Genomic DNA, 23,824 nt, shown 5'->3' with positions numbered 1-23,824 from the left:
TGAATGGGTTGTTTTATGGCTGAGCTGCAACCCAGTCAGGACCAAGACAGCTGACCAGAACATTAATAGTTCGCTTTACTTCATTCCACAGTGAACTCCTATGGTCAGCCCCAGCCTCCCCATCTCTTCTCCGGGCCATCTCCTATGTACCAGATTTCCACCCAGGACTCTCCAGGATATAATCGACCAGGTAAGAGGCAATGTTAAGGCGTATTTATACATGGAAAAAACAGAGAAATCACAGAACAGCTTGGGTTGGAAAGGACCTCAAAGAACATTCAGTTCCAACCTCCCTTACATGGGCAGGGATGCCACCCGCTAGATCAGGTTGCCCAGGGCCTCATCCAGCCTGGCCTTGAACACCTCCAGGGATGGGGCATCCACAGCTTCTCTGGGCAACCTGCTCCAGTGCCTCACCACCCTCTGAGTGAAGAATTTCCTGTTAACCTCTCATGTAAATCTCCCCTATTTTAGTTTAAAATCATTCCCCCTTGTCCTGTCATTATCTGATTGAGCAAGGAGTCGCTCTCCATCTTTTTTATGAAAGATGGAGTCACCCCAGAACCTTCTCTTCTCCAGGCAGAACACCCCCAGCTCTCTCAGCCTTTCTTCATAGGAGAGGTACTCCAGCTCCTTGATCATCTTTGTAGCCGTCCTCTGGACCTGCTCTAACAGATCCACGTCTTTCTTGTGCTGGGGGCCCCAAACTGGACTCAGTACTTCAAGTTTGGCCTCAGAAGGGCAGAGCAGAGGGGGACTATCACCTCCCTCAACCTGTTGGCAACTCCTTTGTTGATGCAGCCCAGGATGCAGTTGGCCTTCTGGGCTACAAGTGTGCACTGCTGGCTCATGTCAAGCCTTTCATCCACCAGAACTCCCAAATCCTTCTCTGCAGGGCTGCTCTCAATGAGTTCTTCTTCCAGACTGTGCTCATGTCTGGAATTGCCCTGACCCAGTTTTGCAGCACCTTGCACTTGGACTTGTTGAACCTCATTAGGTTCACATGGACCCACTTCTCAAGCTTGTCCAGGCCCCTTTGGAAGGCATCCCTTCCTTCTGTTTTACTGACTGCACCAGTCAGTTTGGTGTCATCTCTGAACTTGCTGAGGGTGCACTCAATCCCACTGTCTATGATGTTGATAAAGAAACTCAACAGTACCAGTCCCAGGACAGACCCCTGAGGGACACCACTCGTCACCAGCCTCTACCTGGACATAGAGCCATTGACCACCACTCTGGATTGCAGCCTGCAAGCCAGCTTCTTATCCACTGAATGGCCCACCCGTCAAATCCATACCTCTCCAATTTGGTGATCAGGATGTCATGCAAGACCACGTCAAAGGCCTTGCAGAAATCCAGGTAGATGACATTTGTCAGTGTTCCTTTGTCAACTAATGCAGTAACTCCATCGTAAAAGGCCACCGGATTGGACAGGTACAATTTACCCTTGGTGGAGCCATGTGGGCTGTCTTGGATCACCTCTTTGTTTTGCATGTGCCTTGACATTGCTTCCAGGAGGAGCTTTACCATGATCTCGTCAGGCACAGAGGTGAGGCTGACTATTCTGTAGTTCCCTAGGTCCTCCTTTCTATCCTTTTTAAAAATGGTAGTGATGTTTCCCTTTTTCCAGTCAACAGGGACCTCTCACCTGACTGCCAGGACTTTTCAAATATGATGGAGAGAGGCTTGACAACTACATCAGCCAGTTCCCTCAGGACCCTGGAATGCATGACATCAGGCCCCATAGACTTGTACTTGTTTAGTTTCATCAGGTGGTCTCGAACCTGCTCTTCACTTACAGTGGGTGGGACTTTGCTCCACCAGCTTCCATCTGTGGGTTCAGGGAAACAAAAGTACTCTTCCCAGGCCACATGTCCCTGCCTCATGGCACTGCCTGTGCATTTCTTCCTTGAACCTGTTTAACCAGCAGGTCCTTATGCAACCATCCTGGTTTTCTGCCCTCCCTGCTCACTTTCTTAGACAGAGGGATGGAAAGTTCCTGTGCTCTTAAGAAAAACATCCTTAGAAAATTATAAATTCTCTTCAGCTCCTTTGTCCCTAAGGATGGCGTTCCGGGGATCTCATCCACTAGGTCTAAATAGATGGAAGTTTGCTCTTTGCAAGTTCAGGGTCCTGACTTTGCTCTTTGCCAGGCCTGTGTTCCCTGAGATCACAAACTCAACCAAGGTGTGGTCACTGCAGCCCAGACTGCCCCCAGTCTTAATTTCTTTAATGAATTATTCTGCATTGGTAAGCATCAAGTCCAGTAACTCTTCTTCTCTGGTTGGTTTGTCTAATACCTGGACCAGGAAGTTGTCCTCAATGCATTCTAGGAGTCTCCTGGACTGCTTACAGCCTGCTGTGTAGCTCTTCCAGCAGACATCTGTGTGGTTGAAGTCCCTCACCAGGATGAGAGCGTGCAAGCACGATGCTTCTTGTAGCTGAAGCAAGAAGGCCTCATCAGCAGGCTTCCCTTGATCAGGCAGCATGTAGTAGGCCCCAACACAAGGTTCTGGTCCTTAACTCTCCCACAAGCTGTCAACCTGTCCATGGCTGTTCCTCAGAGGTTTCTCTTCACAATCAATCCATTCCCTAACATAGAGAGCAACACACCTGCCCTTCCTTCCCTGCCTGTCTCGTCTGAAAAGCTCGTAGCCCTCTATTCCAGCATTCCAGTTATGTGATTTGTCCCACCATGATTCCACGATAGCAATCAGGTCATATTTTTCTAATTGCATCATTGTTTCCAGCTCCTCCTTGTTTCCCACGCTGTGTGCATTGATGTAGAAGCACTTCAGCTGGGCTATTGATCTCATTGCATTTTCAGAGGAATCCTTCCTAACTGCTTGGGGGCAGTTCTCCAGTATTTCCCTGTTGTTTCCTAAGGAGACAGTGCTCCCACGTTCACTTCCATCACTCAGAAGTATTTCCCTTTCCCCCACCACATCTAGTTTAAAGCCCTGCTAAGAAGGCCAGCCAGCTTGCTGCCCAGAACACTGTTGTTGCCCCACCTGGCCAGGTGTGCCTCATGCAGTGTCAGCGTGCCTGGTCTCTCAAAAGTACCTCTGAGCTTGTAGGACCTTGAGCTTGGCACCAGCCTTGCAGCCAATTGCTCACTTGGTCCATTCATCTCCTCCTTCTTGGGTTCCAGCCTCCAACTGGGCAGATAGAGGAGAATGCTACTTGCACTTCTGATCACTTCACCATCTTTCTGAGGGACGTAAAGTCCCTTTTTGTATTTCAGAGTCTCTTCGCTGCAGTCTCAGTTGATCCTACGTGAAAGAGTAGGAATGGGTGGTAGTCTTCAGGCCCCACCAAGCTTGGTAGCCTCTTCATAATATCACAAATGCAAGAACCGTTTCCCAAGCCCTCTATGCATTTCTCCCAAAACAAAGTGCTTCTCTGGTGAAGCACTGAGGGTAGAGAGAGATTGGACTGCAAGAGACCCTCCGTTAGTGCTCTATCAGGGTTTAGAATTTCAAGGAAAAAAAAAAAATCAATATTTTATTTCACCTCACATAAATCATCTTACAGTCCAGTCTCACCTTCAGTTAATTGCTCAAAGGAAAATTACATGAGAAGTTTTTGTTGCCAAAGTCCTTTGTATTCTATCAGCAATCAGCTGTGAGGACAGTTAAGGAAGCTGAAACTGAACCTCTATAGAAGCGGCTGTGGAGAATGTCACAGCACACCACCTACAGACATTAGTAGGTACTGTCTGACGGTAAGAAGTTCATGCCAGTAGTGTTCTTGCTTGTTAAAACTGTTGGAAGGAAGTCCACAATGCTTCTATGAAAGTAAAACATTTTTTTCTTCTAACTGTTCTTTCTCTCTCTCTTTTTTTTTTTTTTTTTTTTTTTTTTTTTGTCTCAGCTCACCATCTGGTCCCTCGGCCTCCAGGGCCTCCTCCAGGTGCCAATGAGGAAATCCCCGATGATTTCGACTGGGACTTGATCACTTAGCGAGTTACAGACTGAAGAGCCCGTCCTTTGTGAAGGACGCGGGAGGCGAGGGGGACACGGGGTGAATGGTGCTGCACCACCTTCCCCAGCCTCCCCACCTTGCCTGTATATAGATATATATTCTCTATCTCCGCCAGAGAAGCCACCGCAAGATGCTGCCGAAGATAATCCTTCCTTGCGTCCTGTTTTATCTTCTTTTTCTTCTTTTGTTTATTATTATTATTATTATTATTGTTATTATCAATAATTGAGCACAGCCCTTCCCCTCCTCTGGTGGCCTCGGACGCATCAGATTGACTCTTTCATGTTGCGTGGTGCCCTGTGGAGGGCAGAAAGATGGTTCCTTGGTGCCACGAAAAGACCTCGCAAGGTTGAATCCTCGAGTGCATCTTTCTCTGCCTCCATCATTTTGCGTTTAACAATCCCTCTTTCCCTTCAAGGTGGCCAGTGAATCTGTCATATTGGCTACCGGAGTGAGAGAGTCTAGTGGACCCTGGGAGCCTGTAGTTCTGTTGTTTCTTAAATGTTGTAAAGGTTGGGGGCTAAAGGGACACTGGAGGGGTGATCTTAGCTCTGTGAACTTTCTCGCACCCGCAGGAAAAGCAAGAGAAGCAGGAGATAGCCCAAGTACAAAGACCTCTGAAGTAGGGAGAACAGAGCTGAGCTGTGAGGGAAGACCTGAGTTTGGAGAAATGAGGATGTAGCAGATGTAGGTTTCAGAATGCAGTGCCATCTGTGAGGACCAAGAGCGATTTTGGGGGAATCCTGACCTGTTTTCTACACTGCCTTTTGCAGCCTCCAGGGAGGTGAAGTCTGCATACCCATCAGGTAAAAGGAGCAGTCGGGGGTGTCGCGATGCAGCAAAGTCTGTTCCCCAAAGCTTTTAATTTCACCCCCCACAACCACCCCTTCAAGCCTTTCTTCCAAATACGCAGTGAGACTCTCACTTGCATATACAAATCCAAAAATTTTCTCGCTATCAGTATTTTTTTCAGTTTGTTCAGTTGTTATTTGGCCCTCTCCCCCTTGCACTTTTTTGGAGACTGTCCTTGCCTGTGGCTTGAAAATGATAATGATGGGTGTCTTGCTGCATAGGTGTAATTCTTAGTCAGTGGTTCCACTTTGTGAACAGGCAAATGGTGGGAAGAGGAAGCTGCTGCTCAGAACAGAGGTGAATTAGGCGACTTCTGGTCAAGGGGCTCGAACCCTCTGGTCGAGTAAGTGGGAGGCCCTTACAAGTGATTTTTGTAAGAGATGCATTAGAAGAGAGGATGAAGTGGGGCAGATTTTTAAACTGAACAGCCAGAGTATAGTATAGTGTAAAATGAGGAGGGTGGGTCAAACCCTTGCAGTTCAGCTGGGGAGATAGATGACAGAGTAGAGCACAAATCCCAGTTGATGGGCTCTGTTGGCACTAGCAAATCAGGAAGGCAGAAAAGGTGCAGGAGCAGGAGTGAGTGTTGAGATGTCTCCTCTCCTAAACTGTGTCCTTTGTTCCCCTTTTTTTCTGGTATGGCTCTGTTCTGTCAAACCTTTTGTTTCCTTTACATGTTTTATAAAGCCTCCCCCCAGACTTTATTCCCTGTTTACCAGTGAAGGGAACAAGACACACAAAATACCATGGCGGCTTGACGTACCTGGGGCAGAGGAGGTCATAACCTCTACTCTGACTGAAGGAAGGTGGGGAACTGACATTGCTTTTTAAATTTGCTGTAGGGATGAACCAATTGGATCTTTGTCAGGGAAGTGGACAGAGTCTCATTGTATTGGGGAGGGGGGGATGGGACTTTTTTTCTTTTTTTTTTTTTTTTCTTTTTTTAAGTGTGTGTGTGGGGGGAGTTCATCATTGAGTGTTTCCAAGAGAAATGAGGAATTCCAGAACCAACTTCAGCATGGAGTCAGCTGTTATCTCTGCTGCCTCGGGATGGGAATGACACGACTTGGAAGCATGTGTGATTGGTTTTCTGTGGAACGTGGCACCAGAGACAGCCCCTTGTTGGTGCCAGTTAGTGCTTTGCAGAGGATGTTACTGAGAGCCGGCCCTGTGGATACCTGAAACCACCAGAAGAAAAAAAAAACAACAAACAAAAACAAGAAAGATGGCTCCTTCTGCATATCCAAGTGCTCCTCATTTGCATATTTGCCTCATTTGCATATTCAATCGCTCTTCATTTGCATATGTAAATATGTGCCGGTCAGTGTGCAAATTAGCCTCATTCCTCTGTCCCTGAAATAAATGTGCGTTGTTGGAGTGTGGGAAGGCATCGGGTCGGCTACACGCAGCTCGGCGCTGCAGGCTGGCCCACGGTGTTTTTGCTCGATGGTCAGGGAGAGAGGGGTGTGGTCTCACAAGTTTATTTTTGTGCATGCTTTCTTAATAAAAAGAAAAAGTGAATGTTTATGGTTTAACTGTTTTGGTGCCGGTATTGAGTTTCTTGTGGCGGTGCCTGACAAGTGGGCTTGGAAAATTACCAGTTACCTTGTTACCAGTTACCTTGGAAATAGCCATGTCCACTCCCAAATTCTAAGTTAACAGTTTGCACCTGCACGTACATTGACAACCTAAGAAGCTTAGGTTGCAAGAGAAAGACTAAGAAGTCCCTGTAGCTGTCTGTCTTCCCAAAACTGAGATCAGTGAGTCTTTCAACTCACACGTTTTCCAGAAAGGCAGTGAAAACTGTACCATGGCTTAGTTGTTTGTCATGGCACTTGTTGACCTTACTCCTTAAACCAAAGCTTAATAAGGAACAGGGAACATTCAAGCCTGGGGAACACCCCTAAAAAGCCTGATAGGAAGTAATTTTTATCCTCCTGTACAATAAAGACACAAGCACATCTCTCTGCTAGAGAGCAGGACATGACCGAGCTGAAAGAGGCTAGTTCTCCACCTTCCTGGGAGTCAGACTAGAGGTTATCACTTCTCAATTACAAAGTTTTCCCAACTGCGTGATTGTCCAGCAGCCATCCAATCTGGTTCATCAGTGAAGGCAGCTGCTCAAATTCTGCTTGTGGTATCTTAAAATGCAACGTGGACATTTGGGTTGTTTCAGGCCACCTCCATAAAGGAAAGCTGGGGACTGTCGGTGGAGTGAATGCTGGGGAGACAGTGAGTGAGTGCATGCTAATGAACATAGTTATATGTTGTGAACTGGGCCAGTTACTAATGTACAGTGATGTATTTGTTGGGATAAAGAGATATCTTGGTCATCTACCAGGGCATGGAAGTCTGTTAAATGCAGCTCACTGGGGCAAGTTCTGATGTACTGCTGTAAGAAAATTTAGTGCTTCCCTCTAGGTTTATCTAAAGAAAAAAGCCTCTCAGGCCCCAGTATAGTCAAATGAGAGGAAAGGTGAGATGGTGGATTCCAAGGAAAGACACCAGCGTTGATTTCATCTGCATTTTATCAGAGACAGGAGATGCACAACATCTATAATAGACGCATGCAAATAACTGATGAGTTCCGTATCTAGCAATTCAGATGTTAAACTACATGATCCCACCACAGATCGTTCACCAAGTCTGCTTTCAACTTTAAAATACTCTGGGTCTCCTCTTTCACCAGTCATCTGTCAGAGATTATTACTCTTGGTATTTCCAGCTTCCAATCTCTATATAGCAGGACGTAAAGGGCATTTGCTGATGTGATCTGAACCATCTCAGTGCCCTCTGTGCAGGTATATTGATTGATCAGATGTGTTGGAGCAAAAAAAAAGCAGAGAATTGATTTACAGAGCTCTTTCTTTCTGCATTGGTGAAGTCCTGTGTTAGACCGTGCTGCTAACATCCTTGTCTGCTGACGTCTTGCTTTTGGCAAAGGAGATAGGGGTTGAATGTGTCGGTTCATCAGTAAAGGCTCCTTCCAGCACTCCTTGCACTGTTTGCCGTGCCTTTGCCCTGAAGTCCCGACCCACAAAAACATAGAGCAGAGGGTTTATGCAGCTGTTGGCATACGCAAGTGCTGTAGAGATGTGATCCCAGAGGATCAGTAACCTCAGTTCTGTTTCAGGAGTAGCTACGAGGAACAGAATCCCAACTACGTGGTATGGAACCCAACAGATGAAGAATGCCGCTACCACAAGCGTGATGGTTCGCAGCATCTTGCCGTGTGGCTTATGAAACTGTCTCGCATACATTCTGAAAGCGATAAGGGCGTAGCAAACTGTCATCACAACAAAGGGGAGCACAAAGCCGAAGACAGCCCTAGTTACTATCATTAAGGCGAAGGGTACAGGATAATCACCCACATCAGTATTTCCCAGTGAGTCGTTACCGCTGTGGTCACTGTCAAAACCAAGCAAAACATCAGGATAGTCGAGTAGATTCCAATGGAGGTCAGCATCGGGTTGTACAGACAAGTTAGTGTGAGGTAGATCGCTACCAGATCCCAATAGCCTGATGTCAGGATAGGCAGTGGAAGTTAATAGGGAGTGCACACCTACAGGGGCATAAAAAAGGTGAGCTGCCGTGGTTGCATCTTTGTTGGTGGTTATACTCTTTGCCTGGAAACCTGGATAATTGTCAGCAGGCTGATGAGTGAAGACGGTGCTAGCATACATGACAGTCGGTACTAAAGGTGAGTTTTCTTCCAATAACTTAGTTATAAGATCACTGTCATCCATATAATCTAGCATTTCATTGTCTCCAAAATTGTACCCACACTCAATTTTGCCATCTTTGTTGACAATCTCGCGGTAGTGGAAGACAGGGCAGCAGAAAATGAGGGCCAGGATCCATATGCCACTGCATGCAAGTGATACAAATTTCACTGTTCGATGATTTTGACACCAGACAGGTTTCATCACAAGGAGGCACCGGTCAATGCTGATTGCCATGAGTAGAAAAACACTAGCAAACATGGTGAAGACTATGATTGATGGAATGATTTTGCAGAGGAACCAACCGTATCGCCAGTGTTCATGGAGGAATAAGTGAACAATGTAGAATGGCAAAGATAAGCAGCACACAAAGTCAGCCACAGCAAGGTTTAGGAACCAGACAATGTTCACAGACCTTTTCATTTTCAGACCAGCTACCCAGATAACCAACCCATTGCCTGGGATACCTATGATGAAAACGAGGATGAAGATAGCAAGGGAGCCAATGGTTTCTGGTGCATAATGTACAGCAGCCTGTTCATGTGAACTGCTATTAATCAGGAGTGGAGGCATTCTGTAGTTATAAAACAGAAAGCAAATTAGTAGGCAATTCATACTCCCCTTTTTTTTTTTAAATCTGTACTGAAGTATCTCTGAGGAAACAGTACCAAGCTGGCTGGATACAAAGGCATCAGTCTGTACTAGTTTGTGCTAAAGACTTGCTTCTACTAATCTGACCATTCTACAGCTTCATCATTCTCATGGTAGCTAGGCTATGTAGGTCACACTATTCAAACAGGGATTTTGTATATGTACTTAAGTTCTACTTCTGTCACCCTTCTTGATTTCAGTCCACGTCTTTTTACTCTCCATTCTAAAATGGAGCTCTCACTTTACTTACATGCCCACACAATCACCAGGTGTCTTTCCTGACTGACTTCCAGCTTTGCACAGTTTTCTTCTTCAGAAAGTCATTTAAGTTCCTTTTTAAGTTCCAGAAAGAACTTTAGTTCCTTTTCTCCTTTTCTTTTTAAAATGAACAGTTTCTTTTCCTGGCATAACCAGTGAAATATGTTTAGGTTGAGAAAGCAACGTTTGTTCTAATGAAAGACCCCTGTTCTACTTTCCTGACATCGTAAATAGAACAGACAGGACAGCAACAGTGCTTGCTAAAGGATATTTTTTAGGGAAGTCTCAGTAAAGCACTTCCTTCTTGCTTTTCTAGCCTATGTATCTGTGTTCTGAGCTCTTGGCCAGATCCTTGAAAAGGTAGTCTTGATGAGCAGAAAGACAAGAAATTAATGGTTTAAGAATGACAGAAATTTAGTTATTGAAAGACAGATTAAAATACAGAACAATAGTAATGTTCTCGAGCCTGTTAGGCATAAGAAAAACTGTCTTACTGCATGACAATGAAACTGAGCCATAATACAATTCAGTGTGTTTTTAAAACTATGAAAAGTGGCATGGAAATACTAATTATTCAATCATTCTTGGACTTAGATACTAGTAAATTAAGAAGGAAAAGTGAAGAAATATAGAAAAGACAAGATAGGTCTGAGAGAGAAAGCCTGATACTTATCCTGTAGGCATTAACAGAACTGGTTATAAAATCCTTGTTAACTAAACCCTTGCCAAATCAATGAAGGCAGTGTTGTTGCTGTATGGTCCCTAAAAGCATTACGAGAAGGCAAGGAAACTGCAGAGGCACGAGCTGAATACAGCCTGTGGAAGCAACAGGGGAGACATGAATAAGACAGCTAAGACCAGTTCTACTTAAACCTCCACGCCAGTACTTAGATGCCAGTCAGGGATTGTTGTGTGCAGGACTAAATCTACAATATTATTAAAAGATCTAAATAATCAAATTCTTTCTTGCATAACATGTAGTCTAAATGTGGAGTGATGCACAAGTGTTCAAACTTTCACCACAAAGAAAATGAGATATTTGCAACAGACATTGTAATTTATCTTTTTTTTAACAATTGCTCACAGGCTTAGGTCAGGGTGACCCATGAAGAAAGCTATGAAATAAGTTGCTAGAAGGCAACTGGAGTATTAACTTAAAATTCTAACAAGTTTGTTCAGTTTCCTGTGATGTTGTTGTTACATGCAGAAGCAACTTTACCAAGAACAAGTGGAGAAAAGTGCTGCAAGAGCTGAATCCGGCTGCCCCCCGTATAGATACAGAAGATGGTGTGAAGAGGGTAGGGAATCAAGGAATGCTTCAGGCAGTAATGCTGTCCATGGTATGTTTTCAGGAGTGTTAAGAGGGCTACCATGCGGTTATGAAGATGGAAACAGGAATTGGAGGGAGAACAGAGGCTTTTAGAAGTGAAGAGTAAAAAACTGCAAGCTGAAGAGGAAAGCAGAATTCTGTACCTACCCCAGTGAAACAGCTATTTTGGTGTGTCAGGGAGAGAGAACCACCAGTCCTGTCTCTGAAGTGACTGAAAAGAAAAGAAACTCTCAAAATATTTTAGGAACTGCTTTTTTCCTCTGTGTACGTGTATATGCAAACTACCCTTTCCACCCTGAAGGAAATGCTTACGACTCATATTTGAAGTTTTAGAAGGCAATTGGCTGGTAAAATAGCAAAATAAAACAAACCAACCAACTAAGCAACCAAACCAACAAAACCTTTCAGCACTGTGAAAATAAAAGTTAAAAGTCCCAAGTCAAAGAATAGCAGGAAGCTAGGGAGTGATAAGCACAGACACATTCTCTATTATATAGTTTCCATAAAACAACACAAGATCACAATAGCAAAACACATGTCTTGCCTATTGGCATAACACTGACTTTTTCTTCATGTAAATCATAAATAACAAAAACCACCTCCATGATATCATTAGGTGTCTTGAGCTATGGTTTTTATAGCCATTTCATCTTTTGTCAGATCAACACATTCATCTAGCTAATTCCATTTCTTATCATTCTGGATTCTTATCAATCCAGGTAAGCTTCTGTCCCAGCTTGAGACAGTTTAGTTCACCAAACACAGAACATTGTACTCAAAAAAAAGTAATTATTATTATTATTATTATTTTTTTTTGCATCTGTGTGTGTGTGTTAAAGAAGGAACTTGACTGATGAAAAGCTGGAAGTGGTTAGCTGAAATGCTGATACCACAAAATGTGTCCACCCTACAAGATAAGGTAAAGCATTTCAAATGTGTAACAATAGGGTTCCTTTCCAACACACCTGATATGGGAAATCAAGAGACTGTTAGCAGAAATGGCAAAGCCCAGACATAAAAGATCAGACATAAAAGATTTGGTCTCAGTATTCTGGTTTTGAACTGGAAAGTGAACGAGGATTGTGGAGAGTTCTGCTCCTGCTACACAACATCTGTTTCGTGAAACACAAAAATACTGACTCAAACTCAAAAAAAAAAAAAAAAAAGAAAAAAAAGAAAAAAAAAAAGTGACCAGATGACCATAAACAGGAAGGCAGGCCAGAAATGGGCTGTTTCCCCAAAGATGGGTGAGCTGTCAGCAGCCCACAAAGACAATTGCTCTCTAACTGTTTTTATTCTCAGCTGCCATCTTTCCTGAGAGACTCCTGAGAGCCTGAGAAAGTGATCTGAGAGTTGAATGAATTGACCTGTTGAAAGGAGTGTATTCCCATTGGCTTCTATGGGATGCAATGCCTTTTCTTTGCGCATGACTTGCTAGCTCCAGTTAAAATCTCTCTTGCAAGAAGGTCCTTTGCTACCAGTTGGTTCAGCTCTTATTCCTCCAGCTACAACCTCTCCCTTGCAGCCAACCTTATCACAGCAGGCACTGTATCTTTTGTCCCAACCAGCTCATTCTGGAGAGTGAAGTTGATGAGGTTTCTCTATATGTTTCCAAGCCAAAGAAACTTTCAAGCAGTTTGACTTTGAACAGTTTTACACCTCAGAATGAAGGAGTTAATGATGTGGCCACTTAACGGACATGGTGTAAGGAGGAAGGAAGATGTTTTGTCACTTTCAGAAAATGATAACTCAGGTCAAACCAGACCTTCGACCTGCAGCTGTGATATTAATCCCAAATCACCATACTATGATGATGAAGATCGTTTTTTCATCTCTTCCAGATCTCTCCCGTCCCTAGTTGGGAAACAGAGTTATCTTAGGAAGGCTGTATTTCACAGAATCATAGAATAGCTGAAGTTGGAGAGAACCTTTGGAGGCTTTCTAGTACATCCCACTGCTCAAAGCAGGATCAGCTAGAGCAAATTACCCAGGACTCGGTTTTGGTATCTCCACAAAAGGAGACTTCCCAACCTCTCTGGACAATCTGTTCCAGTGGTCAACCACCCTCACAATTGAAAAAAAATAAAAAATTGTGTTCAGACAATTTCCTGTTTCAGTTTGTGTCCACTGTCTCTTTTCCTGTCACCAGACATCACTGAGTCTGGCTCCATCTCCTTTACACGCTCCGACCAGATAGCTACACACATTTAGAAGATCCCCCTGAGTCTTCTCTTCCCCATGCTGGACAGATTCAGCTGTCACAGCCCGTACTGGCATGAAGGATGTTGTAGTCCTTTAACCATCTTACTGGCCCTTCACAAGTCTCACTCTGCTATGTCCATGTCTCTGCTGTACAGGGGAGCCCAGAACAGCACCTAGCACTCTAGACGTGGCCTCGCCAATGCTGAGTAGAGGAGGAGGATCACTTCCCTCTGCTGATACTTGTCCTAACATAGCCGTGGATGCTGTTGGCCTTAATTGCCATTGGGGCATTAGGGTGCATTGCTGGCTTATGCTCAGCTTTTTGTACACCAGGATCACAAGGTCACCAGTCCCTGCAGCGCTGCTTTCCAGACAGTCCTAAGAATGTACTGGTGCATGGAGTTTGTTCTTTGTCAGGATAAGGCCTTTGTAGGTCCCTCTGCTGAAGTTCATGATGTTCTTGTCTGCTCAGTTCTTCAGCCTGTCCAGGTACCTCTGAATGCCGGCAACGCTGTCTGATGTGTCAGCCAGATTTGTATCATCTGCAGACTTGTAGAGAGCCTGCTTCATCTTCCTAGTGTTAACTGAGTTAAGCAATACCAGATATTAAACAAGATAGGCCCCAGTACTGACCCCTGGGGGACACCACTTGTAAGGGGATGCCAACTGGACTTCATTAATCACTACCCGCTGGGCATGGCCCTCCAGACAGTTTTTTACCCAGAGAAGAGTATACCTGCCTAGGCCACGGGCAGCCAGTTTCCCCAGGCTGCTGTGGGAGACCGTGTCAAAGGCTTTGTTGAAGTCTAGGTAGACTGCATCAACAGCCTTTGCCTCATCCACCAGTCTGGTCACACAGTCATAGAAGGAGATGAGGTAGAACAAGCATGGCTTGCCTTTCATGAACCCGTGCTGGCTGGGCCTGATCCCCTGGATGCCATGCATGTGCCATGTGATCTCACCCAAGATGATTTTCTCCATAGCTTTCCATGGAAATGAGGTCAGGCTGACAGCCCTGTAGTTCCCCAGATCCTCCTTATGGCTCTTCTTGTAGATAGGAGTCACATCACCAAGCCTCCAATCCCCTGGGACCTCTCCAGGTAAGAAGGAATGCTCATAGATGGTGGAAAGCGGCTTGGCAACTACCTCTGCCAGCTCCCTCAGCACCCTGGGGTGGAGCCCGTCTGGTCCCATGGTCTGGTCCCATGGACTCGTGATGTTCCAGATGGAGGAGCAGGTCTCTAACTGTCTCTGCCTGAATGACAAGGGGCGATTCTCTACCTGAATCACAAGGGACTTCCAGGTCAGTGTGTGAAGTACCCTGAGGATAACTGATCTGACTGTTAAAGACAGATGTAAGAAGGTGTTGAGAACCTCATTTTTTTCCTTATCCTCAATGATCACATTCCCTGCTGCACTAAGGAAAGGATGGAAATTGTCCTTGGTTCTTCTCTTACTGTTAATATATTTGTAAAAGGATTTCTTGTTCTCTTTTACTGCAGTGGCCACTCTGAGTTCAAGCTGGGCTTTCGGCTTTCTAACTTCCTCCCTGCATATCTTAGCAACTTATTTGTACTGTCCCAAAGTAGCCCATCCCTTCTTCCAGAGGAAATAGACTCTCTTTTTCCCTCAGAGTCTCAACAAAAGTTCCCAGTTGATCCACACTGGTCTTTTTCCTTCCAGCTCACCTTACGGGACTCAGGAACAGCCTGCTCCTGGGCCTTTAAGATTTCTGCCTTGAGGAGCATCCAGGCTTCCTGGACCCTTTTGCTCTTAAGGAGTGAATCCCAAGGGACTCCTGCAACAAGTGTCCAGAACAGGTCTAAGTCCACCCTCCAGAAGTTCAAGATGGCATTTTGCTAGTTACCCTTCTGATATCACCAAGAATAAAAAACTCTATGATTTCATGGTTGCTCTGACAAATACAGTCCCCAACCTTCACATCTCCCACCAGTCCTTCTCTGTTAGTGAAGAGCAGATCTAGTGGGGCACTTTGCTTGGTAGGCTCTTGTACCAGCTGTGTCAGGAAGCTGTCTTCCACACACTCTAGAAACCTCCTGGACTGCTTCCTCTGTGCAGTATTATACTTCCAGCATATGTCAGAGAAGTTGAAGTCTCCCATGAGAATGAGTGCTGGTGATCGTGCAACTTCTGTGAGCTGCTCATAGAATGCCTCATCCATCTCTTCATCCTGCTTAGGCAGTCTATAACAGACCCCCAACAAGATGTCACCCCTACAGGCCTTCCCCCAGTCCTTATCCATAGACACTCAACTTTATCATTTCCAACCCCCAGCTCTTCAATGTCAAAACACTCTTTAATATAAAGAGCCACACCACCACCCTTCCTTCCTTGTCCATCCCTTCTGAAGAGCTTGTAGCTGTCCATCACAGTACTCCGATCATGGGACTCACCCTACCACGTTTCAGTTATGGCAGCTAGGTCAGTCAGCCTGCCGCACAGTCGCTTCCAGCTCCTCCTGTTTGTTGCCCATGCTGTGTGCACTGGTGTAGATGCACTTCAGATGAGACATCTGCTTCACCCCCAGCTTCAGCATCATTCCCCATGGCTCTTCTCTGGTGAGTCCTGTTTTATCCCTTCCCCCCATCACAGCTAGCTTAAAGCTCTCTCGATGAGTCCTGCTAGCTCCTGCGCTAGGAACCGTTTCCCCCTTTGAGACATGTGAGTTCCATCCATCGACAACAGGCCAGGGGTTGAGTGAACTGCCCCCTGGTCAAAGAACCCAAAGTTCCTGTCTCAACACCAGCCTCTCAGCCAATTATTCATTACCTGTGTTCTCCTAGCCCGCTCTTTGTCTTTCACCTCCCCAGAAGGAATAGAACAAAACACCACTCACACTCCTGCTTCTTGAACTATTCGCTCTAAACCTGTCCCCCCTGAGGCTTTTTTAAGGCTGAGGGCGATGTGATTCCATGAATAGTTGGTGAAGAACCCCGCGCCCTGCTGCATCAACAGCACACACTGCTCGCAGTGGGCACCTGCGGCCATCACAGGTCATTGAAGGTGTATGACAGGGCACCCTGTCACAGAAGGCTACCAAATTCCCCTGGCATGATTTGCCCTTAGAAAAGCTGTGTCGTCTGTCACCAGTTATCTCTGCACTTCTAAAGATGTGGTATTTCCTAGTGTTTCCCTCATGCAAGGTTGTCTCCAAAACATTTTAGCAAGAACTAAGAATTCCACTTTTATTTATTATTTTTTTACTACTTCTTGTGCAGTCCACCAAAACTTTGCAACCTCTCTTGACTCCCCAGTTGTTTCTGCGCAGGTGAAGTCACTAGGGAACTATCATCTTTCAGACTCTGAATGCTCCTTGTACGTGGCAAGCTCTTCTTCCTAAACAAACAAAAACTGTTCAAAAATTTCCCTATAAAGCTTATCTATAACTAGTGCAACTATTTCTCTAGAAAGCACATGGCAGTGCTTTGGTGGGCAGTCTTTGCACTGTGCTTGTTTTCATTGTCACAAGTGCATGGTTAGTTTCATAGGGTCTCCCAGTGATACCACATATCTGCAAGGTTGCCCTGCAGTAGTATTTCTGAGATTTGCCTCTTCAGAAAATCCCATGTATGGTCCCAACATATCTTGTACATTTCTAAGTAAGTTTAGGTAAGCACAAGAAGTTTGGACATCAAGCAGGGAACAAAGGATGGCAAAACTGGTACGAACATAACTGGATCACACGTAACTAAAAAGTAGCTCTTCGCAATAATGTGTTCTCAGGACTGGGTGAGTGTTCAGGTCAAATATTTTGCCAGGGCATTTTCAGTGAAGGAAGTACCATTTGAAATAGTATTTGGACTGTTCTGTAAAAACGCTTGTCTCAGCATCAACCTTTAAATAGTCCAGTGAGTCATTTTGTGAGACTGGCTTCCCTTCTGTGCACAGGAGGAGAATTCCAAATGTTGCGTCCATCCATAGAGACAGCCTTCACGGGCATTCCTAGACAATGCCATATGTATATGTATTTTTCTTAAATAAGCAAAGGAAAACAAAACAAAACAACAACAAAAACAACACAAAAGCAGAAATGATTCTTCTCCATGTTTTATTATCAGGCTACTCATACACTGGCATGCACTAGATATTTTATCCTACCTGTGTAGGACTTTGCATTTGTTCACTTCATATGATTGAGCTCCAGCCAAGACTTTTGCTGTTCTTTGGTTCTCATTCATTAACAATTTCTGTGGGAAGCCTATAGATCCCATTGCTTTCACAGTCAGACTTCAAATAAGCTCTCCTTCAAGATTTCATCCTTACTGCTTAATCCTGTAAAAACAAAGCAAAACAACCCCTCAAGCTATTATTGGCAATGCTTTATTTTTTTCTTGGTCCAAAGACGCTTGTTTGAAAAACAAACCAACCAAGCAGAAGACTTATGCTCCCTGTTGGGTAAGTTTCAATAGAATCAAATAGGGGAGATGCATTCACAGTGTCCTGGTGCTCCCTGCGCACCTTCCCTCACATGCTTACACAAGTTGGCCCTTTGCCACTCTCTTGTTTAAATGCTCTGTTACAAGAGTTGTAAGAGGACTGAGGCACATGAGAGCACATTAAGGAGGCGGGTGACATTTAATGTTGGTGAGTGCCGGCACCGAGCCCGGGACCGAGCCCAGCACCGAGGCCAGCGCCGCGCCCCGGGAGCTCGCCCGCAGCATGGCGCCCGGCGCGGCTTCACCTGCCCGCACCAAACATGGCCGCCCCGAGCCCCGCCAGGCGGAGCGGGCTGCCAGGAGCCAAGATGGCGCCGGCCGCGCTTGCTTTGTCAGGACCGGTTCCAAGATGGCCGCGGGGCGCAGCAAGATGCCTTCCCCGCCGGCCGCCCGCTCCCAACGTCGGCGGGGCGGTGCCTGCCCTCAGCAAAGATGGCGGTCGGAAGTGCCCCTTGCTCCTAGGCTCCCAGCCTTCGCTCCGCGCCGGGCTCGGCTCCGAGATGGCGGCGGCCGAGCTGGAGTACGAGTCCGTGCTCTGCGTCAAGCCCGATGTCAGCGTGTACCGCATCCCGCCGCGCACCTCCAACCGCGGATACAGGTGCTCGGCCCTCAGCGGGCCGGGAGGAAGAAGAAGAGGAGGAGGAGGAGGAGGGGGGGGGGCGGCCTGGCCGGGGCAGTCAGGACGGCTGCAGGCACGGTGTTAGCTGGTGTAACACCTGCCCCTAGGTGCAGGGGTACCCGGTGCTGCTTCACTACAGTAGGGTAACATAACGGAGTGGCTTCTCAGTGTGTTTCAGGAGACTGATGAATTTTCCTGATGGTTATAAGGCGCTTTCCGGGTTTAAAGGTTCCAAGGGAGTTCTTGGGTTTCAGTCTCCCCTCTTCCGCAATATTATAAAGAAAATGCAGAGCTGATGTTCTCTGGGTAGTGTCTATTTCCCTTCATGCAGCGGAAAGGTAGGCTGCTCAGAGCCATGCATGTCGGCTGGCAGCAACAGAGGAGCCGAGACCTTGCTTGAGAAGAGAGGGGGATATTGTTTGAGAAGAGGGGGGGAACAAGGCGTCTGTGTGCGTTGAAGGTTTGGGAGCAGAGACTTCAGCTGGATGGACAGGTTGGAGTACGGTCAGTGAACAGTTGCTTCTCTTTTCAGGGCATCTGACTGGAAACTGGACCATCCGGACTGGACAGGGCGACTTCGTGTCACCTCCAAAGGCAAAACTGCATATATAAAGCTAGAAGATAAGGTGTCAGGTAAGGGAAGGCGTGTGGTTTGGCAAGACTGTAACTGTGGTCACTAGTTATGAATCTGCGCCTCTAAGCCTGCTCAAAGCTCTGTGTGGTAGCTCTGGACATGCATTACAAAAAGCTTGCTCTCCTTAATACCTGCTTCTTTGTTTCTAGGGGAGCTGTTTGCTCAGGCTCCCATAGACCAATATCCTGGCATTGCAGTGGAGACGGTGACAGATTCCAGCCGTTACTTTGTGATTCGGATTCAGGATGGGACTGGTAAGTTGAGGGGTCATGTATACGCCAAGTGCCAGGGGTAGAGGAGGTGGATGGAGCTGGTGAATGTCTGCGTTCATCAGGCATACGTGATGGAGCTGCATGTGTGTCTGGTGGATTGAGATGGTGGCGGGAGTGCTGAAAAGTCTGGGTAGGGTGTCTAGAGGGATAGGAAGGCAGGATTAACCGAGAAGGGTTCTCTGCATTGCACAGAGTACAAGGAGGAGCATTCAGTTTCTGAGAGTGCTACATGGTGAGAAAAGCGCATCTTACAGGCCAGAAGCAATGAACTTCTGTGAGCTGCTTGTGTCCAGCTGTAGATGTGTCAGAGGGAAGTAGCACAGAGTGGTTTAGGAGAAGCAGGAGGATTTTGGAGTGAATGGACATGGGTCAATTTGCAAGGCACCTACAATGACTCCTTCCATCTCCTTGCTAGGACGAAGTGCATTTATAGGCATTGGTTTCACGGACCGTGGTGATGCCTTTGACTTCAACGTATCTTTGCAGGATCACTTCAAGTGAGTTGTGCTTTTCTGGACTGCTGCTTTTCCTCTAGCTCCTGGAATGAGTTGGGTGGTGGTGCATGTTCTCTTAGAGCAGGTTTCCTCAGGATGATCATTAAGCACTGCAAGCTGAGGGTCCTGCAGGGTCTGATCTGTTAGTCTTAAGTCCTGTGACACTACAGGTGCAGCGTTAGACAGTCTCTTGGGTTTGCGGTATTCTGAGCTTTTTGCTGTACTACACTGGGGGTGGTGTGATAGCTGGCTTGGCAAGGCATGACAGTTCTTTGGCAGAGTGGGGAAAGGAATCATGCATTATTCTGAGGCTCTGCTTCCATTTGCCACAGTGTCTTGTGTTTACCTCTCTTCTTTTTAGGTGGGTGAAGCAGGAGACTGAGATCTCCAGGGAGTCTCAGGAAGCTGACACGCGTCCCAAATTAGATTTAGGGTTCAAGGAAGGGCAGACCATCAAACTGAACATTGGGGTAAGGAGCGAAGTTGACTCAGCTTCTTTCTCTGGATATGTCAGTGGAGACTGCTCCTCACTTGTCCTCCCTCTTTATACAGAACATGACGACAAAGAAAGGAGGAGTAGCCAAGCCTCGTGTGTCTGGATCAGGGGGCCTAAGCCTGCTTCCACCTCCACCAGGAGGCAAAATTGCAGTCCCTCCCATCCCTCCTCCTTCTTCCACAGCCATTGCCAACCAAGTCACACCGCCACCCGTGCTGAAATCCAGTAATGCGAGCAGTGCAGGTAAACATTAGCACAGAACAAATAGTCTGTTGGACACCAGAACACGGGCCAGCTGCAGGGAACTAGTGTCAAAAGTGCAGTTAAAAGCCCTGTGAAACATGATGTACCCTGAGGGCTTTGCTTCCTTTGACCTGAGGATATCCGTGTTTGTTTAATAATAGCAGCTTGATAGCCTTGCCAGGGAGAATAGCACTGTAGCTGCTCTCCTTGCAAGAAGAGAAACCAAAACCAAATGAATTGGTCAAAATGACCTGGGTGGTTGGGTATCGAATTTAAATACTTGAATTCTTCTGAACTTGTGTGTGCTTTAGGGGCACTAACAGGGCTGTATAGGGTATTTAGGAAAATAGTGCTCAGTCATTTGCTTTCCATAGGGAAAGACAGATAGTTCTGTGGTTTTTGAGAGGTGCAGGAAAAGAACTTCTTGAGAGGAGTTGAACGGGGAGGGAGGTAGCTTTAGTACGAAGACCAGAAGGTGCAAAGCATAGTGGAATTGGGCTGTAACAGAGATTGCTGCAGTCTTTTAGGTGCTGTACTGAGTGTGTGACTGCAACTTGAATGCTGATGATACTCCTGTGAATTCAGAGACATTTGCAGTGCTGTATACAGACCTGATAAGAAGCTGTAACCTCCTGAAGAGGACTGGGCTGCAGTGCGTGATTTGTACTGACCAGAAGAAGCCTGTTCAATAACTATTATGGTTGCTGTGCTTGGGCTGAATCTGATTCCTAAATCCACTTGGAAGGAGTAATATGTTGCTAATCCGCTAGCTGATACACTAAGATGCAGACCGAATGGTTCTTGACGACAATGTACCCCTGCAGCAGGAGCTGGAGGCTCAGTGTACATTTAGTAAAAGGGGCTGCTGTTACAACAAACTTAGTCCTTAAAAATTCTAGCTTCCTTCTCCTGGAGGGAGAGCTGGATGCCACTGCACCTGGTAGTTTATGCAGGTGACAGTTTAAATGCCTGTCTTTTTGTTGTTGTTTGTTTCCCCTTGACAGATTTTTCTTCTTTTTCTTAGATATCCTGTTAGATTTAGATGCTCCTGTGTCTGCATCCAAGGCACCAGCCACAGCTACCGCAGACCTCTGGGGAGACTTCAGCACTGCATCCAGGTAAACTCTGGTGAAGGGAACTCCACACAGAAGAGGTGGCTTCCTCATGGGTGCTGGAAGAGCAGTGAGTTAAGAAGTCCTATTAGAGTTGCTCCTTCTGATTGTCCTGTCTTTCTTTCAGTGCTGTTCCTAATCAGGCTCCTCAGCAGTCCAACTGGGTCCAGTTCTGAATGGTCAAAGCAGCGGAATGGAACAAACTGATGACCAAGAGGCTCTAGAGGCACCAGTTGGAATCACAGGGGGCACAAACCCCTCTAGTCTTCAATCAGAAACAAGTCAGGACAATCCTTTTTTTAAGCCAGGTCTTCACTTCAGTCAAAACTTACTATTTTTGACCCCACATTGAAACTACTGAACCTAAAGAGAACATACTGACTCCTCACAAGGCGGGCAAGGAGAAGGGGGAGCCTCATTTCTTCTACCCACTTGCCTGTTGCATGCTACATCCTAGCTCTTCTTCCCCATCTTTTCATACAGGGAAAGCAAGAATCCTGAGGAAGGTGGGTACAGGAGGAGGCTGGGTAGGTGCCTCTGGGTTCTTTGTCTTTTTTTTTTTTTTCTTTTTTTTTTCCTATTGCTTTTTGCAGTTACTTTCAATAGCAGCTCAAGTCACTGCATCTTGGCCTACAGTGCTGAGGGCTGCAGCATATGGCTAGAGCTTGTAAATGGAATCTGTGAGGAGATAAGTCATATTTCTCCTAAATCTCAACATGAAATCCTGTTAGATTAATTATGTCTGCGGTGAGGAGTGAACCTCCCCGTGCATGCACTACTATTCCTTTCTTTGGTGCAATTCTTTATAGTGCTGGATGTTCCTGTGCTCTTAAGGGGAGGAGTCATGCAAGTCCTTGAGCAGATCTGCTGCCCCTTTGCTGTAACTGCAGCTGGGCTCCCCATCACGAGACTCCTTGTTTGGCTTGTAGGTTCACTGGAAAAAGTTCTCTCACTCCTCCCTTCTTCCCTGTTCCTTCATGCAAAGGCCTCATAGCCATTGAGCTGTTTAACTGGAAATAGCTTTAAAAAGAAAAAAGAATCTGTCTTTATAATTCGGTAGTTACTTGCACTAGATGACATCCAGGTAATCCCACCGTTCAGCGTTTCATGTTCCTGCATCGCTATCCTGAGCCCTGGACTTGTATCTGTCCAGCAGCACTTGTTGTGACTGCACTGTGTTACAAGTATTGTGCATCCATGCCACAGTAAGAGCTGTGGTGAGACAGTGGGTTATTCTCCAGTGAAGGGACAGTCACTCTTCCCTTTTCAGCTGTCACATATCATTTGGGCAAGAAATATATAGTAGGCTCAACCTTGAGAACTGTGATGGCCAAATTATCCCACCTGGGTTCCTTGTGGCTTTTATTCTAGGAGTAACTTTCTAGGGATGTGAGCTGGTTCCTGTAACTCAGAAGCTTATTTTTTATTTTTTTAATATGTCCTGAAAATCCTCTACTTCCCATGTGGTTTAGAGAATTAGAGGTAGAAGGCCCTTACTTTCTCCTGTTCCTTTTGGGAGAGTTTCTGAAGGCCCTTTGATGTGGACACTATTCCAACTTCAGCAGCTGTGGATGTCATCTGGCTTGTAAGTCTGCTGATAACCCTGGGCAAAGCCCTTGGGCAGGCTAGAAACTTCACAAGCCCTTCTGTGCTAGCTGACAAGCCAAAACACTAGTCAGGAAGATGGTTTCAATGACCATTTTATAGTACCCAGTCACTAGAACCCTAGCATTAAAGTACTTCTCTAGACAACTTCTTCCCATTTTCAACACTCAGCCAGCAGCAACACTTTTGAAACTGGGATATTCTCTGCTAGCACACCCGTGCAAGTAAATTTTGCCCTTTGGGACTAAGACTTCCTCATGCGTATTTTAAAGGAGTAGTACGTTGTATGTACCTTGCACTTGCTAAGCTCTGTTGTCTGTTTTGTCTTCTTGCTACAATGAGGGCATTTTGGGGACTAAGTTTCACCTAGACCATCACTCCGGGAAGCAACACTTTTCTTGAAAATGGCTCTAAAGCTGCTGCAGTTCCACTTGTGGAAGTGGGGACCAGACTGCTCTTGGATGTATTTTAAGTAGTCATTTAATCCTGATCTCCTGGCTCTCTTGGTGTTCCCCCTGCTTCCCCCTACCTTCAGAGTTGCTCCTGCAGTCTCATTGTACTTAAGCTCTGTCTCCTCAGAATCTGTGGGTGGCCATAGTCTGCTAGCTAAGCCATGGACTCTGCTGGTTGGCTTTTTTTTTTTTTTCTCTCTCTTATATTGTCAGGTCCTGTCATTTCAACTACACGTCAGTTCCCCAAACTGAGGAAGTTTATAGCACCAATTAAAAACTAACTAGGAGCCTCTTCTGTGTTGTCTTAGTTAGTATTCTGAAGATAATATATTATGTATTTGAAAAGCTAAAGAAGCAAAGATTAAAGATACATGTATATAAAGCATAAAATGTACTGGTGAAATGGCAATTAAACAAGTAATGTTGGGGAAAAGAATGTCA

General features: G+C 45.9%; 3 protein-coding genes across 5 annotated transcripts in view; 2 read left to right on the top strand and 1 right to left on the bottom strand.

The window, feature by feature from the left end:
• The window catches only part of FOXJ2 (forkhead box J2), a 30,763-nt gene extending 24,392 nt beyond the window's left edge, over positions 1–6,371 (top strand). For both annotated transcript variants that reach the window (XM_068701059.1, XM_068701053.1), the window contains exons 10-11: positions 92–190; positions 3,874–6,371. In XM_068701059.1, coding sequence (XP_068557160.1) covers positions 92–190; positions 3,874–3,962 — 188 coding nt within the window. In that variant the 3' untranslated portion in view covers positions 3,963–6,371. The remainder of the gene's footprint in view (positions 1–91; positions 191–3,873) is intronic.
• A 975-nt stretch (positions 6,372–7,346) lies between these two features.
• C3AR1 (complement C3a receptor 1) lies at positions 7,347–17,665 on the bottom strand. 2 transcript variants are annotated; one of them, XM_068701084.1, is made up of 5 exons: positions 17,497–17,665; positions 17,145–17,292; positions 16,855–16,962; positions 10,945–11,008; positions 7,347–9,132 (listed from the first exon to the last, which is right to left on the bottom strand). In XM_068701084.1, exon 5 carries the CDS (start codon positions 9,129–9,131, stop codon positions 7,728–7,730), a length of 1,404 nt encoding a protein of 467 aa, XP_068557185.1. In that variant the 5' UTR covers position 9,132; positions 10,945–11,008; positions 16,855–16,962; positions 17,145–17,292; positions 17,497–17,665; the 3' UTR covers positions 7,347–7,727. The 2 variants fall into 2 exon arrangements, with proteins under 2 accessions (XP_068557185.1, XP_068557174.1); XM_068701073.1 differs by lacking the exons at positions 16,855–16,962; positions 17,145–17,292; positions 17,497–17,665 and having other exon boundaries at positions 10,945–11,100.
• Positions 17,666–17,844: 179 nt separating this feature from the next.
• Positions 17,845–23,819, top strand: NECAP1 (NECAP endocytosis associated 1). Its single transcript, XM_068701088.1, has 8 exons — positions 17,845–18,054; positions 18,608–18,708; positions 18,859–18,963; positions 19,397–19,478; positions 19,837–19,945; positions 20,028–20,214; positions 21,239–21,332; positions 21,454–23,819. Exons 1-8 carry the CDS (start codon positions 17,957–17,959, stop codon positions 21,500–21,502), a joined length of 825 nt encoding a protein of 274 aa, XP_068557189.1. The 5' UTR covers positions 17,845–17,956; the 3' UTR covers positions 21,503–23,819.
• The last annotated feature ends 5 nt before the right edge of the window (positions 23,820–23,824 follow it).

Source organism: Anas acuta, chromosome 1, assembly GCF_963932015.1.
Source record: "Anas acuta chromosome 1, bAnaAcu1.1, whole genome shotgun sequence".
Classification (NCBI taxonomy): domain Eukaryota; kingdom Metazoa; phylum Chordata; class Aves; order Anseriformes; family Anatidae; genus Anas; species Anas acuta.
The sequence above is the reverse complement of the archived record's forward strand: the minus strand, read 5'-3'. Positions and strand labels throughout refer to the sequence as shown.